At 46.3% G+C, this 16,379-nt stretch overlaps 2 protein-coding genes across 4 annotated transcripts; both read left to right on the top strand.

Annotated features, from left to right (window-relative positions):
• Window positions 1-234: 234 nt before the first annotated feature.
• Window positions 235-11,935, top strand: LOC119357926 (zinc finger CCCH domain-containing protein 28-like). Its single transcript, XM_037624696.1, has 10 exons — window positions 235-780; window positions 7,275-7,741; window positions 7,833-7,928; window positions 8,375-8,420; window positions 8,950-9,039; window positions 9,550-9,675; window positions 9,955-10,033; window positions 10,237-10,331; window positions 10,406-10,514; window positions 11,580-11,935. Exons 1-9 carry the CDS (start codon window positions 235-237, stop codon window positions 10,496-10,498), a joined length of 1,638 nt encoding a protein of 545 aa, XP_037480593.1. The 3' UTR covers window positions 10,499-10,514; window positions 11,580-11,935.
• A 189-nt stretch (window positions 11,936-12,124) lies between these two features.
• Window positions 12,125-15,740, top strand: LOC119355215 (glycolipid transfer protein 3-like). 3 transcript variants are annotated; one of them, XM_037621996.1, is made up of 6 exons: window positions 12,333-13,154; window positions 13,341-13,396; window positions 14,689-14,819; window positions 14,930-15,077; window positions 15,198-15,341; window positions 15,460-15,740. In XM_037621996.1, exons 1-6 carry the CDS (start codon window positions 12,806-12,808, stop codon window positions 15,493-15,495), a joined length of 864 nt encoding a protein of 287 aa, XP_037477893.1. In that variant the 5' UTR covers window positions 12,333-12,805; the 3' UTR covers window positions 15,496-15,740. The 3 variants fall into 3 exon arrangements, 2 of the variants coding, with proteins under 2 accessions (XP_037477894.1, XP_037477893.1); XR_005171514.1 differs by lacking the exon at window positions 15,460-15,740 and having other exon boundaries at window positions 12,125-13,154; window positions 14,961-15,077; window positions 15,198-15,337; XM_037621997.1 differs by lacking the exons at window positions 14,930-15,077; window positions 15,198-15,341; window positions 15,460-15,740 and having other exon boundaries at window positions 12,125-13,154; window positions 14,689-14,823.
• The last annotated feature ends 639 nt before the right edge of the window (window positions 15,741-16,379 follow it).

The raw sequence follows: 16,379 nt of genomic DNA, 5'->3' as shown, positions 1-16,379 counted from the left end.
CGGAACTGGCCTGAATCTGCTACAGGTTAACACAACTAATTCGTGGAGCTAGCTGGCTTTCTGCATCAAGAAGCCAAGCCCTAGAACGAGCAGGCATTGCCGTTCACGATCCCGCAAATGCCAAAAATGTGCCTTTTGCGGTTGGATCCCACCGTCGATTCATGCTACTTAAACCGCCATGGCGCCATGTAGTATCATCTCTCGCTGGATCGATAGGTCCCGTTCCCACCCAAGATGCAGCTGCTCTCGGCGGCCTGCCGTGCCCTCTCCCTTGTCCTCGTAGTGCTGCTCCTCTCAGCCACCGGCGCCGCACCGGTCGATGGCGACACGGCGTCCAGCAGCAACGCGGCGGCGTTGACGGCGGCGGGCGGCGTCAACTCCTCATCGCCCGCGTCGGCGGTCGACGAGACCATAGAGACGTACCTCTGCCACATCTGCCTCGGCCGCGACCTGTTGAACAGGAGGGTCTGCCCCACCTACTGGCCCGACTGCCACGCCCTCTGCGACCCGCACCCGCCGCCCGCCGGGCCTCCTGCATTGCCGGCCGCCCCCAACCGCGATGATCCGTGCTACGTCGTGAAGATATACAACAACGGCACCCACGCCGTCGTCCAGTACCTGGACTGCAGGCTGACCCGCTGGTGCTCCCTCACGTGTGGCGGAGGCGACGACGTGAGAGCCTTGGGTGCTGCTGCGACCTCCCCCGCGCCAGCAGCTCCGTCGTCCCTTCAGGGCATGCCGCCGCCGCGCGTCGCCGAAAGGCGGGTGTGCAACTCGCAGGTCGCGGCTCGGGGCCGACCTGTCCCCGGTGGCGCGCGCGCACGCTCTCGGCTCGGATGAATGCGCATGCATATCTGGGCGTGTTGTGATGCCACGATTGTTCTCCAAGTTTACATCTTCGACTGGCAAAATAATACTAGTAGTACGTACTGTACCAGTTTAAACATGTGGCATAGACATGGATGCCATGCTCTGTTCATCCGCGCCTCTCCCATGGTTTTATGTGTAACGAACGCTTTTCCAATTTAAACGGACCTCGTTTGCTAAGAGCCAACTGTTTCGCAAATCACTCACGTTCGTCCACGGTGATTTTTCGCATGCATTGCATGCTGGTGGCCAGTTTGTGTTGCTAACTTGCTGTTTAGTTTCTGGTTTTAGTTATTGAGGTCAGGAGGCAGCTGGTTGACTGGCTCACTATCAGTCAAGCTACTTACCTTCTTATGTCAATGTTTGCTTTTTGACGTTGCTATGGCAGGCTTACGCCGGCCGGCCTGATCCATTTTCATTATATTTAAGACAGAAGGCAATACAATATAACGCAGCTACAATATATGGCTTTCAACGCATACAAGAATGAACAAGAAAAAAACAGGGAGAGAACCAAACAAGCTACGACAAGCAACAAGCATTCAACATCAAGAATTTACCACCCACCACTTGATAGGCCGAGAAATAGCATGAACTATCATTGTTGGATCATTCGAGAGGAGATCCAACACCAAGAAGACATAAAGAGGAAATCATCTGCTTTCCCTGCAATCACTCCGCACCTTGAAGAGATAGGAAAGTCGCAGCCACCGTCGAAGGGCTTCCCGTGGCCTAGCCAAGTTGCGACAAAGAGAGTCACAGACCAAGCCGAAGGATTGTGATCCACCATGACAGCCTCTGCACCTCTTCTTTGCCCCCACGGGCCAACATCAGATATAGAGAGAACTAGAACACTATGTGAGGCGACGAAATCTCAAGCATCGTCGAAGCGAACCAAACTTTGAGACCTCACCGCCGCCACGAGCACCCAAGAGAGAGGCCGACCAACATCACCAAGGTGATCAAAGCAATGACTGTTGTCCCAGATTACTTCCACCGCCGCCTCCCGATACCCCAATATACCAACCAAGACAATCAACGATCAATAGCAGATCCATGGCTCTAATAGAACTCCCAAGGGGGAAACGACATCGAAGATGCCTCCACCGTCTAATGCATCGATGGATCTAAGGATTTCGCCCAAAGCGCACCATAGAACGAGCTACGAAGCTTCACAATGACACCTTCAAGAACAAAAGCAACGCTCGAAAGCGTTACCATCATCTTGTTGACTAGGTCAGCAAGGCTTTCGTCTGAAGCATTGTATCTCGAACCTCCGCATAGAAGCTGGTCGCCGAGTCCGACAACCACATGAGCACGAGACCTCATGACCCCTCTGTTGGGCGGGGAAAAGGCATCCTCACTAGGTCCAAAAGGAGCCCCCTGTCCCCGTAGACGCAACCACTCACCTCGAGCACTGGCGCCGACAGAAGGAGGATCGATCCAGGTAGTCTCACAAGCAGCTCCGTCAACCTCCACGCACGTCAATGATGAGTGATATTTTTGTGCTCATTACATCGTTGTTTAAACCGGACAATCTTAGGATTTCCAAGAAAATCACTTTAATATAGCCACTAATGACTAATGAATGCGAGAGATCGCAAAATCCTTTGTTTAGCGTGCTTCCGAAGAAAATAAAGAGGTCCTAAACATAGAAGGGATCATCACACGCAAGGAATACAAAGTTTGGTGGAAGAAGTAAGGGAATTGGAGGAGCACCGAGGCCTATAGAGCGCAAGACGACGCCTGGTACGAGCACATTTGCTCGTACTCGCCCCCATAATGTCAGCTCCAGGAGGTCCCCTTGACCAACTTCTATAAAGGGGTTGATGCCTAATTCTCAATGGACAGGGCACCATTCATGAAATAGAGAACAAGAGCCATCTTCTAATCCTAGCGGTCGTCATTTCCCATCTCATCTCTATAGCTGCACCACAATCATCACTGCAGCCATCCACCTCAAGTTGGTCATACTTGTAAGGTGTACGCGTTTGACAACTATTGTAAGACATATCATCAATCAAGCATTCTTCTTTATATCGTCTTCAATTAGTTCATCTTGCAATCCGATCGCCATGTGTGAGTAATTCAATAAGAAAATGGATTGAGGCAAATCCTTGCAACCGGATGTATTTATGCAAGGGATTGTTGGAATGCTTTGGTATAACAGACTTCTTTGTATGTGTCTGATTGCAACACAATTTTCTCTTGTCTTGTTCTCGTTCTAAGGCCCCGTAGGTATCCGGGATCTCGTAGATCAAGGAAGGGGAAGGTAATGAGCGAGCAGGATGTGGAACGCTATCCCAAACAACAATTAGAGTAGGGGTTAGTACGATAGCGAAAAGATATTCCTTGGGAACGAATGAGGTGTTGTCACTAAACACCCAATGCTTTTTGTCTGGATGTTTATTCTTAGTAACTGAGGTAACCACACATGACGGTAATGGCCATCGGTTGGACAAATGACTCATGATGCAGGTCATGCACCGATCAAGACATACTTTAGACACATCCCACACATCTTCGCGTCGCAAGCACATCATAGCATTTGTCTTCCATAGCACAATTTAATATCATTAAGACCCCCTTTTCTAATTATGTTTAAACTATTCAAAATCGGAAAAACATTCTATACAAAAAAAGTAGCGCATTCTCACCAGCTTTCCAACGGCATATCATTTGCATCATTCAGATCAATCGTTTTCAAACTAAGACAAAAATGCAATCTTAGTTGTTCGGTTCTTAAAATTCCATCATTTTCAAAGTTCTCTTGAACTATAGAGATTGGAGAAAACTTTCTATATGAAAAATGAGTGCAATTACAACAAATATGCAATGCCATTTCATTTGTTTCATTTCGATAAACCTTTTAAAACTGAGCCCGAAAGTACAGTTGACGTTTTTTGGTGAAAGAAACACAGTTTTCGGAATTGTACTTAAACCGTGTAGATTTTGTGAAAATGTTCAACATAAATCATGATAGTCATGTATGTAGCTCTCAGACGGTATATCACAAACCCCGTTTAAACAATGTTTGCAAAAGTTCAAACTCTGCATAGGATGCTACTGCTGCTACGATGAGTCGACTTGTTTCTAGAATAATATTCTCTCATTGTTATCAAAATAACCCCCTTGACAGACAAATCATTTGGAGGACGGCCCCGGGCTGCCATACGCCCCGTCTCTCTCCATCTAGTTCAAAACTAGACGGTAAGTTGCTAGGCTGCTTCTCTCTCTAGTTTCTCTCGACGATATTTGTTCGAGACAACAATGTGCTGCTGAATCACTACTTTGGTATGTGTGGTTACCGCATAGGAATCGTCAACTTTGACTCTTGATCGATGAAGAAATTCTCGCGTCTGGGAGGTATAACCTAGCTACAGGGATTGTCGGATTGTCACAAAACCTTCTCCCTCCTCTCCATGTTGTTGGTGAGATTGGACCTACGATGTCATCTTCATAGCATTCCTGGGTGTGATTGTATGGTAAACTTTGTTGTTCCGTAGTACGTTCCTCTACAGTTCACTACTCAAATATGAAAGATGTGTTACATAGCAATTGAGGATGGGTGACCAACTTGAAAGTAAGTTGTTCCCAGTGCGCATGAGTGAAGACAAAGTGTGTAGGAAATACTAGTGTTAGTATGTGGGGCTAGTCTAGATCTCAGGCGCAATGCCCAGGAACCGACGTATTTGGTCGGGGCGTTATAATTGGTATTAGAGCCGACCCTCGCGGTTACACGGGCGTGTGGGGTCAGTGATGCATACATGGGGCACATGTGGATGTTGGCACTAGTACTCATAGATGTGTGCCAAGAGAGAATGTTCCCCCTGGGTTACGGGGACGTCGATTCCTTTGTCTGTCTAGCGTTGTTTTGTTTTTTTATTGACGTGTGCCAAGATGTGTGCCAAGAGTTTGCACATAGGGGTTTACCTAGGTTCGGGTCCTCATTGCTCAGGTAATAGCATACGCGCTGCTTTTTTATTGACGTGTGAGCACCTTGTGCGAGAGGATCATCATGGTAGCTACACCTTATAAATGGGACGAGAGTTAGGGTTTACAGAGTCCCTAACCGACCTCATCATAGATGGCTTCTTGTCTTGCACGCCATGATTTATGTGAAACCCTAGACGGTTGGTGTTTCTCCGAAGCTTTTTTTTTGAAAGATCTAGCTGCCGGCTGGCGTTCATTAATTTAGTAGGAAGCAATAATGGATAACATTGTTGATCAAGTTCAGTGGGTTTTGAGAGGGAGAAAAATATAGGAAAAAAAGGGGGACAAAAACCCTAGTGGTATGTCTCCCAGTTACATCCCCAAAAGGGGTCTCAATTGCTTTCACTCCTACTAGCCCCCATTGCTCCATGTTTTGCCTAACGGCATGAATGACATCGCTTACCCTTGGCAGTTTTCCACGTAATATGCAGTTGTTTCTTTCCCTCCAGATCTCCCATGTGATCATCATAATCATGGTTTTGATCCCCTTCCTGCACTCCTTGCTTGCTCCCAGTATGATGGCCTGAAATGCAGCAGAAGATTGGCTGTATTCGTTTTGGATTGTCCCCGTAGAGTTGCATCCTGCCCAGGTTGCATCCTTCTGCCAGATTTCTTTTGAGAAGGGGCACTACCACATGAGGTGAACCGAAGTCTCCAAATTGCGCAGACAGAGGGGATAGAAAAAAGCATTTGGCCATCCTCTTCGCTGCAACCGATCGTTGCACCAGAGATGGTTCAGTTTTGCAACAACCAGCTGAAGATCTTTATTTTACCAGGAGCCCAAGCTCTCCAGATCGTGCTCTTGAATTCAGTTACCGGTGCATCCCTGAACTGAAGTTTGTACGCCGAGCTGGTGGAGTAGCATCCGTTGCTGCCGCTTGTCCAAACAATTGTGTCCGCCGTTTGGTCATCCAACCTCCCGGCATGGGCGTCCATGAGGCGCCAGAGTCTAATGTACTATGTGATGATCTCATCCCTATTCCCATGACTTAGGTCCTTAATCCACTGATCACTGGCCAGCGCCGCCACAACGGTTTTGTTCTTGCGCCTGGAATGTTTTTACAGGGCGGGGAATTGGGTGCACAGTGTGGTGCCTAACCATGAGCATTTCCAGAAGATAGCCGTCTTTCCATTGCCGATGCCGACAGTCGTGGCGGAGGCGAAGAGCGCACGGTCGGCGTCGTCGCCTGGAGCTTCTAAGTTGTGTGATTGTTTTATGGGCTCATATGTAACGCCCTGAACACACCCGCCGGTGGTCGTTATTGCTGGCGGGATCTAGACTGACCCCACAGATCAATATTAGTCTTTTTCTGCGCACTTTACCCTCACTCTTGCGCACCCGGAAGCAACTTTCCAGTCGGTCACCCATTCTGAAACTACTCCAAGCTGAGCACGCTTAACTTTGGAGTTTTTTCTGAATGGGCTCCCGGAAAAAAGGAATTCCTTATTGATATGAGTAGTCTATCATCACTAATAAGTCAGGCTATCACATCATATGTGAGGGCTTGGAGCTTCCCTCAAGAGCTACCATACTGAGAGGAAACTTGGGCATTCGTTTACCAATGTTCTCGAAGACAAAGGTGATGCATTCATTATTGTGGGAGCAGTCGTTTCTTCCAACCTTTTCAGAGGAGATTAGCACTCCCCCAAAAGTGTGAACTTGAGTGTACATCTTCATCACCATCACTTTCGGCTGTCTCTTAACACTAACTTTATTTAATGTTATTACTTGCTTGTCTGTTGCCTCTGTGTAGCTCTTTAGCTTGTTGTAACTCTTCATATATGGTGTATCACTTAGCTGCATATCTAAATAACCCGCATTTCCGCGCTAGCCTCTAAAAGCAACTAAGAAAAGTATTAAATTCGGTAGTCGCCTATCCACTCTCCTCTAATTGATATCTAGCACATCTTTGATCCTTCAGTTTTTCTTTCTCGCAAGGGTGGTGTTTGTGCGAATGACATCGCTTTATCTTCGAGTTGGCCGTTCAGACCCCAATCCTCCTCAAGGTCGTCCATCAGCACGGAGTCGGTGGAGCCCCGGCGTAGATTCCTAGTGTCTTTTTAGGGCGCCGTAGATTCCTAGTGTCTTCTTAGGGCGCCGACGATGTTAGGGTTTCTCGCAGTGAGTGTGCGCGAGAAAAAAATTGGTGTTAGGTGTTTCACATGGGTTCAATGACAATGACTGCATCTCTCGGATGCTTGTCCTCGTAGGCACGTGCGCTAAGACTTCCCGAGTGTCGTCGACAAGATAAAATTTATGATCAGATTTTTCTGAAGGATTTCAATCCTCTAATAAAATTGCAATAAAAATCGTTTCAAGCGAAGGGGCGGATTAACGATGAAACCAGAGACGATTTTCAAAATCCTGTGAGAGGAACACGGCGGATTTAAAATAAAATTTATTTAAAACCTAGATCTTGTCACATCCGACCCCCCGCAGCGCCCCCTCCTCTGTCGTCTCTCTCGCGGTCTTCTCCTCTCCCCCCATGGCCTCCGCCGAAATCCCCAACGCCGACACCGCGGAACCCAACCCCAGCCCCAACCCCGCCGCCCGTTCGCCGTCGCCTCCGCTCCCGCCGCGCAAGCGCCGCCTCTCCCTCTCCCCTTCACGGTCCGCCTCCCCCAGGCGCTCCGTGTCTCGCTCCCGCTCCCCCCGCGACCGCCGCAGCCGCAGCCGCAGCCGCAGCCGGAGCCGCAGCCGCAGCCGCAGCCGTAGCCGCAGTCGCAGTCGGAGCCGTAGTCCGCGCCAGCCCGAAGGCAAGCGGCGGCGGCAGAACGACCTCACCGTCGAGGCGTGCCGCGACTACCTGCGCGACAGGTGCACCCGCTCCGACCTCGAGTGCAAGTATGCGCACCCGCACCAATCCGTTTCCGTCGACCGGTAAAAGCGCGAGATCTTGCCTCCTCTGCCAATGTTAGCGGCATATTTATTCTTGTCTGATTTGGGTTTTGTTGATTCGGGAATTCGGCAGGGACTCCAAGGTGACGGCATGCGCGGATTCGCTGAGGAACAACTGCTTCCGGGGCAGAACCTGCCGCTACTACCACCCGCCTCCTCACATACAGGAGTATGAGCTGATATCCCCTTGATTTTGTTCGATTCAATTTGCTTGATTTGCTTCACTTGTTCAGCTGTGGATGTCTGGCAATCTGGTTCCATGTTAAGATGCAGGCTGATGCAATTTAGGCTAGTTTGAAGTATATATCTCTGAAAATTCCCTCTATAGTTCAGTTTCCAAGTATCAGCAGCAGTATCATCACACGAGATTTTTCCATTTAGATAAGAGGATCAGATTGCCTGCTTGACATCATGTATTGTAACAATGTGCCTCCATCTGATGCAAATTGTTAATAGCCCTGTTGTGTGAGCTAGTTCTAAAGTTACAGTTTTGCAGTTTGGGCTTGCCAGCCCAATAAATTTGTTCATGGTCCGCTCAGTTTTTCATATGGGTGATTACACACGCTGTTGGGTGCAACTTTCTGATTACAGCCTTCTTTGGTCGATCCTGTATAGGTCGTTGCTGAGATCAATTGGTTTGGACGTCCCACAGGTGAAGACGGTAAGCTGTCCTTTCTGTCCTTCAATGTTTTCTCTAACACATCATTTATTATGAGCTCTCCAGGTTTTTCTGAGTATTTAGTGTGTACTGCTATGGAAGAGCTGTTTAGCTAATGTTGTGTCTAGTCTGCACGTAGGATGCTAGATGTGGCAGCATGGGCTGGCAGTCCAGATTGTGCGTTACGTCAGCTTGATGAGACCACAAGTTTGGCTGAGGGGGAGATTGTTTGGAAATAATTCACAATATCCGTATTTTTGTCAGACTCGGAAACATGGTTTCCATATCGATGCTTTGTGTTGGTATGACCTTAAGGGATACGATAAAATAAAACCAAATCAACAGTTCCTTAGCTGTCTTGTCCAAAACTGTGAAATGATCCTCTTCACTTCATTAGAGATGCATAGCATTCTGTACAGTTTTGTACAAGTTAAGTTATTCTGATGTATTGATCTTATGTGATGATGATTTTTCTTATACATTTACCATTCAGGACTGCTAACTGAGCATCCTTCTTTTGAACATTTATCAGGTTTGCAGAGATTTCGCACGTGGGCGATGTTCAAGATCAGCAAATGAGTGCCGCTTCTTGCACCATTCATCTGTTCAAGAGTGTGCAATTGTAATATTTTCTGCCGTTAAAGATTGTACTCCCTCCGGTCCTTTTTAGTTCGCATATTAGATTTGTCTGAAGTCAAGGCTCGTAAAGTTTGACCAACTTTATAGAAAAAAATACCAACATTCACAATGTGAAATCAATACTAGTAGATGCGTCATGCCTTAAAGTTTCATGTTGTATAACTTTATCATGGTAGATGTTGATATTTTTTCATATAAATATGGTCAAACTTTTTAAAGTTTGACTTCAGACAATTCTTATATGCAGAGTAAAAAGGACCGGAGGGAGTATTACTAACTTGCCTAGCATAAAAATAACGACCACATAAAACTGTCCACATGTGAAATGTTTTTTTTCTATTATTGTGTACCTGGGTACCCCTTTGCGTACTGAACCCCCAAAGCAAGAATATAATTTCCCCTATTTAGCATTTTGTATATTACTGTATGTCTGTATTTTAGCATTTTGTATATTTTGTACACAGATTGCTGATTAGATATTTTTTCTTGACAGGTTTGCCAAGATTTCTTGCGTGGGAGGTGTGAGCGTATATCATGTAGGTACACTCATGTCATAGCACAACCAATGCTACCCCCACCAATGAGGGATGTTCCCATGCAAATGCCATATCCTGAGATGGTAAAGTGTTTCTATTGAAGATATAGTCTTACTCTTAAACAATACTCTATTGACAAGAAATTACTCTTCCCTTCTCTCTCATAAAGAAATTATTTGGAATATATTATTTATCTGTTGACCAGCCAGCAGATCCTTTGTTCCCAGTTCATGTGCAGTAAGAAATGAGTTTGTAAATAAAGAACTGTTTAAAGTATTATATTATTAGTTGCCTTTTGTAGTATATATTTTATAAGTTGATCATGGTTAGTATAACCTATACTTTTTTTTTTGCTCTTCAAGGTTTACATGCCACCACCACCACCACCACTGGGAGTACCTATGATGGCTCCTCCTCTCTCACCTCCTAGAGGTTTTGCTGGTAATTAACACATCCGCTATACCATGCAGTATTGCTTTTCGGTTTTGTTGGGAAAGAAAACACTAGGTTTGCTCTCGTGGAATTTAATCTTGACTCCTGAGTGTTGAACCATATTTTGATCATAAGACGACTACATGACTTTTTGTAGTTCTCCTTTTTTTGACACAGAACATAATTTTGATACTTCTCTTGTAAAAACACAGATAACAAGAACACAGTGGAAGTTTGCAGGGACTACTTGAAGAAAATGTGCAATAGAGAATCATGTAGATTTGCACACCCTGATTCACAAACTGAGGTTTGTATGTTTTGTCATTTATTTATCTTAGTGTACGAGCTATCAGCCAATCCATTTTGCATCTTTTCTACTAGGTGGCACATGACAAGGTTGAAGTTTGCCGTGATTTTAAACGAGGAGAATGCACTCGACCTACATGCCGCTTTTACCACCCATCCTCAAGCTGAAGTTCTGTTAGATAAAGTAAAGTAACCTATATCCAGTGATTATTTTTTTCTTCTCCAAATCTGGAATCAGACTAGTAATATATAGCTGCTGAATACATAACACAAGAGGCCATATACCCCAGGATACTTTATCTCTAGTTAACCTAACATTAATTTTTTTGGATTTGTCCATTCAAAATAGCTGGAGCAATGCTAACTTTTTTTAGGATTGCCAATTTTTTTCTGTCAAATGTTCATGTCATATGAATAATCAAATGTGTGCCTAGAGAGGGGCACCATTTGATACATTTATATGTCCATGTGAATAGGGGTGGCCATGCTAGAAATGTTTTGGTCTAAGATTGCAATTTTTGTGCATCAGATGGTCATGCCATTTTTGCTAAGCTGACATCTGCTGTTCTAATGCTGTAATATGAGATTATTTTTGTCATCTTTGATTCCACATCAGATGTCACTCAGTTTTATATGATCAACTATGTTCCTTAGCCAGATAAGCTCTTCCTTTTATGTTTCTCTTAGATGCATGAACTCCACAACAGCGACAAGTTACCTGTTAGATAGGTTTAGTGTTCTGGAGTATCATACAAGTTTGTGGTGTTGGGACTAGGTTTGTATATTTCTGATGAATTATAGGTTCATATGTCTGATGAAATGGGCCTGTCATATGTTGAGCTAATGCATTTCCCCTCCATTCAATCAACTTTTTTAAGTATTGTGATAAACAAGTTATTCATTTATGGCCAAGAATTCTTTCAAGGTTGTGCTTGAAAAATAAGTTATGTTTTTTATTGTCCTTCCAGCGGTCCAGCCTTTTAATAAATAGTGCGCTCTAACAGCTTCAAAGTGATGCTCTGATAACCTACTCATCTGGCATGAATCATGCCTAATTCAGCGTGTTTTAGTGTAAGATCTGGTGGAAGTTGACTACTATACTACATATAACTCCATTGGCTAATGAGTCAGTGTCTAGCTTTGCTGATTTCGCCTTTATTCAACAACTTGAATACACAGAGTTATCATTATTTAGTTTTTAGATTTAATTTAGCTCTGCTTAACAAGTGGATACTCCTTGTTTCCTCAGTCTTGCGTGCCTCACTCTGCTGCTGCTTCTGCTGCTGCTAATCCTGCTACTGCTGCGAAAGAGCTGCCGCGCTGGCTGTTGTGCTGCTGCTAAGGTGCCATAGAGTATTGAGACCCTCACAAAGTGCCATGTCCCTGGAAGAAAAACAAACTTGTTACTATCGTGTGATGTTCAGATGGTTTGCTTGAACTTGACTCAGCTTTGGATAGCCTTCTTCACAATGGACTCTGCATGTGTGGTTGTGTATTTGCGTTCATAAAGATGTTTTTAGACTTTTAGCTGCGAGTTGCTTTGGAGTTTTGCATAATTGAATCTTGTTTACCATCAGTTGTAACCCTTCACACTTGGTTGGTTCATCTTCTGCGCCGCGATCTAGTTCATTGGATTTCCTGGTTATCCTGGTGCCAAAAATACATCTGGAAGGGATTTGGCTGGTACTACCAATTATGTACCGAGTGAATGGAGACTTTGAAATTTCCAACAAAGCCCTGTGACATTGTTCGTGGAAGAACATGCATCAAATTGCTTTAGCACCAGCGTGTGCATCCTGCAAGCTTGCGCTCGAACCCGTTGGCGGCCGTAGCGTTGTGCATCTACCGTTGTTTGCCAACTATGGCATATGCATCAGTCTATCGTTTGTATATACAGTAGTATCTTGTAAAGATGGTGGGTGACACGGGCTGTTGCGTTTTGCGCGTCACTGTGAGGACCAGTCGACCAGATAAATTGTCTCGTTCGCCTGGCTTTGTCTCGTCGCGGGCGTCCGTTTTATCGCTCCAGTCTCCCCTCTATTTGTTTTGGCATTTGTGTTCAGGCATCACCATCATCATGACTATAAATAAACAGTGGCGCGATTTATCATATAAGTCGAGCCTAAGCTTATCGCGATGCAGAAGTACGACTGCTCTGTCTGCACAGATGAGGGTGCGGGAGAATTTTGCCGCGTAGAGTTTTCTACTATTGCTTAAACAAAGGGCGTGCTTAGCACCCAGTAGGAGAGGATTGAGTGTACCTACAGGGCTTCCATGCCATTCTATTATTAGCTCTGCCAAAGTCTCGAGCTCTGCCACCGCCTCGTCTGGAGCGGATTGGGCAGCCACGGTGGTGTTTGACTTCGACCCTCTCTCATCTCTCCCTCTCCCTCCGAAGTCTTGACCCGAGCAAGAAGTAGGCTTCCCCATGGCTTGCTGTTAGTTTGGGTCGGCACTCATGTGCAAGGGGCTTTGATGATGGTGGAGAGGAAGAGAGATGAGGGAGAAGCAATGGCCATGAACGGGCCGCGGCAGGAAGGAGAAGCAGAAGCCGCTGCGGCACCGGCAACGGCAGTGACAGGAGAGAAGGGAGAGGGAGAGAGGGATGACGGAGAAAGGGCCGACGGCGAGGAGCGGAAGGAGGAGAGCGAGGAGGAAGAAGAGGAGGAGGAGAAGAAAGACAAGGTGGAGCTGGAAGAGTGGTCCGAGCTAAGGCTGGCGATCGCGGAGCTGTCCCCGATCAGCCGGCGCGGCGGCAAGCTGTGCTCCTCGCCTCCCACGCTGCCCTTCCTCGGCCTCTCCCACCTCCTCCTCCGGCTCCTCGGTGAGTAGAAATGAGCAGTATGCTTCCATACTCTGTTTTGGTGTTCATTTCGCATCCATTTCTTCTTTTGGTTCGATCGGTTTCTTGACGTGCCTGTGTCTGTGCATCTTTGGCTTGTTGCTCTCCCGTCCACGTGGACGTGGTCCTTGCTGTCGCTGATGCTGCGTCGCCTGCACGGGCTTGCAGATAAGATTGGTCCGACAATGGCAGTGCTGCGGCTCGACGTCCAACGGAACATCGAGGTAAATATACTACTCTCTTCCCACCCTCACTCTCGGGGTTTTCGTAAGTAGTACGTACCACTAGGAACTAGTGTATCAGCGATCTAGCTAAATTGCTGCTGGTAAAAACTAAACATGCACGAAGCAGTAGTAGGCAGGGAGTCTCGATCACACCCCTCTACCTGAGACCAAAGATCCAAAAGAAGATGGCAAGTCGACTCCAAATCGCATCAAGATTTCTCGACTAAAAACTGTTTGGTGCGTGTGTGGTCCACGTAATACCCTGGCTTTTCCCATCCATCTCGTCCCGTCCCGTGCCGGCCACACGGCTAGGCGCCAAAAGTGATGGATCACCCTGTGGCCTGCTTATTTTACCTAGTGTTATCTGAGCTATATAAGCGTGGTTATTCTACTTTTTATTTTCTGAGTTTAGCCTGGTTATTATTAGTATCATTTTGAATCCATTGGTGGAACCAAAAGAGCACGCGTCTGCATCGTCCGACGCATCACCCGATCCTTTACTGTCGCCGTCGTCTTACTGGGCATGAATGCTCTGGTCGAATCGACGCCGATCATTCGAGACCGCGATAGTTTGATCGGATCATGGGACGGATCAGGAGATGGATCCGATTCCGTTGCATCCACCATTTGCACGTACGATGATGAGCCGCTCCCAAGTTTTGCATCAGCACGAGGACCATGGGATTAGGCAAATATCTCCGAGAAGACAACTTTTGCTTTCGCAAGGGGTGACGAATGAGCCATGTATTAGGCATTAGGGGGTCGTGTGCCGCGCACAGGCCGCCGGCCTTCAACTGCCCCGGTCACATCCGTCCTCCTTCACAGGCTAGCTCTCTTGTCCGTTCCTCGTTGATGTTTCTCCTCCTTTGCTAGAAGCTACGGGCTTTGTTTCTAAACAATCCCAAGAAGATAAGAGATGGTTTCTTCTTCTTCTAAAGGTAATGATGGCGATGGCAGGGCAACAGTTTATCTGGGCATGAATAATTTGGATCGCACGGCTGCATAGGGTCCCTATAATTGGGGACGGCACGAACTTACTGTAGTACTGTATGTTAGGCTGAAACTTCGGGATTATTCTTGTGTTTTTGGGTTTTTGCTGTACCACTACCACTAGCTGTAGCGATGCAGACAGATGGATATGCAACACCTAATTCAGCATTGACTCATCTATGTTTTATCTCCCCCTTCTTAAAATGTTTTGATTCTTGTACTCGTATCATATTCCTATATCTGTAAATAGATGGATCGCTTCTTGTTTCCCTCAAGGAATATAAGTATAATTCTTGTTGCAGAGGCTGCAGGAGCTATACTTGCAGGACCCATCCAAATACTCCACTCTGACGGCGATGGTGGAGAAAGAGACCGACGACGGCACCGTGAGGAAGGCCGATAGCTGTGCAAGGGCTATTCTATGGCTCACTAGGTGAACCAACAAACTGATGCAACTTATATTGACGTTCTATATACCATTGTGCTACTTGATTAATGCACCACTTCTCATGTTTTCATCTTCTTACTGTGCAATATCATCAGATCCATGGATTTCTCTGTTGCACTGTTACAGAGACTGGAGGAGGAGGAGGAGGGTTCTGATCAGCAGAGCCTTGCACAGCTTGTAGAAGCTGCGTACAAGGTCTCTCTCAAGCCGTGGCATGGCTGGATTTCTTCCGCGGCATGCAAGGTTAGGGGCTGCTCAGTTTGTTTTTCAGCTAGCGACTTTGTCGGAAAGCCCGACAGACAGACGCTTGTCCTGATAACACTTGGTTGACTTGCACAACTGCTACAAACTTTGTTGAAACAGATCGCATTGAAACTCATCCCTGAGAGGGCGATCTTCGTCGGCTGGCTCATGGGGGAAAACCAGAGTTACAGTCTCCCCAAGCTCGAGATTGAGAAGCTCGTCCAGCTGCTCCAGCCCTTTCTCGACGACATCCATGCCATGCTGGTCAGCACCCTTTGTGGATATCGATCCCCGATTAATTTCCCGCGTGTTGCTACACCTTAAATGACAGTATGAGTTATGCGATAACTGTGATTAAGCATTGCTGTGTGATCGTTTACAGGCCAAGTTCAAACTGGACAGGCTGAAGTCGACCTGAGGGTGAATGCTAAGATGGTCTCCATTTTCAAATTCCACTTCTGTGAATACCGCCTTGGTTTGTATGCGTACATGTTTCTCTTTTTTGAGCTGCCCGTGCTCGTGCGCCTCACTCTGTAAATAGGTCTTCATGTAGGGTAGGACTAGATTTGTAGCGCTCCTTGCGGGTACGAGTTCTGCCTAGTCAATGTACTTGTCCATCTTTCTACCCTCAGTAAATTGCATTTTCCACCGGCTTTGTTTGTAGAGGCTTGCTTCAGTACATTGACATGCTCTGAACTAAGGGAGGTTCAGACATGAATCAAATTCAGAGATCGCTATGAATTAGCCCTGAATTCAGAGGGAGGTTTGCTAGGGTTTCTATCGCTCAAAGAGAAAAGTAAAGCTCGACCCACATCAGTGGCGGCTAGAGTTTATCCCTACTACAATTTACAACTCGATGCCTCTCTCGGCTGAGATCCAAAGACTTTATAGCTGGTGCCATTTTGACATTCCCTGTTTTGTTTTGCTATGCTAGTATTTGACTCCTTCTCTATGTCATATAGAACATCCAAAAAGAGAAGCTAAAGGTAGAGACCAAATTTATTGAGTTGGGAGACGTGTGCAAGAGGGAGGGGGTGAGCTTTGGGCTCATGAGCTATTCAAATAGTCTAAGGAAAGGTAAAGGTAAAAGTAAAAGAGACAAAACTGGAAACGACATGAGAGACATAGTAAATGATGCGAGAGGTAAATAAATGCCTGTTGTTGGATGAAGATCCTACGCTGTCCACGTCGTCACTTAAGTGGCTTGCGTACTGGTTCGCCCGGTTCATCCTAGCCGTCGAACATGGAAATGGATGATCTTGTAGATTCCAACCTTGAAGGTGTTGATGAGGTCTTGACAAT

This window comes from Triticum dicoccoides, chromosome 2A, assembly GCF_002162155.2.
Source record: "Triticum dicoccoides isolate Atlit2015 ecotype Zavitan chromosome 2A, WEW_v2.0, whole genome shotgun sequence".
NCBI lineage: Eukaryota > Viridiplantae > Streptophyta > Magnoliopsida > Poales > Poaceae > Triticum > Triticum dicoccoides.
The sequence above is the reverse complement of the archived record's forward strand: the minus strand, read 5'-3'. Positions and strand labels throughout refer to the sequence as shown.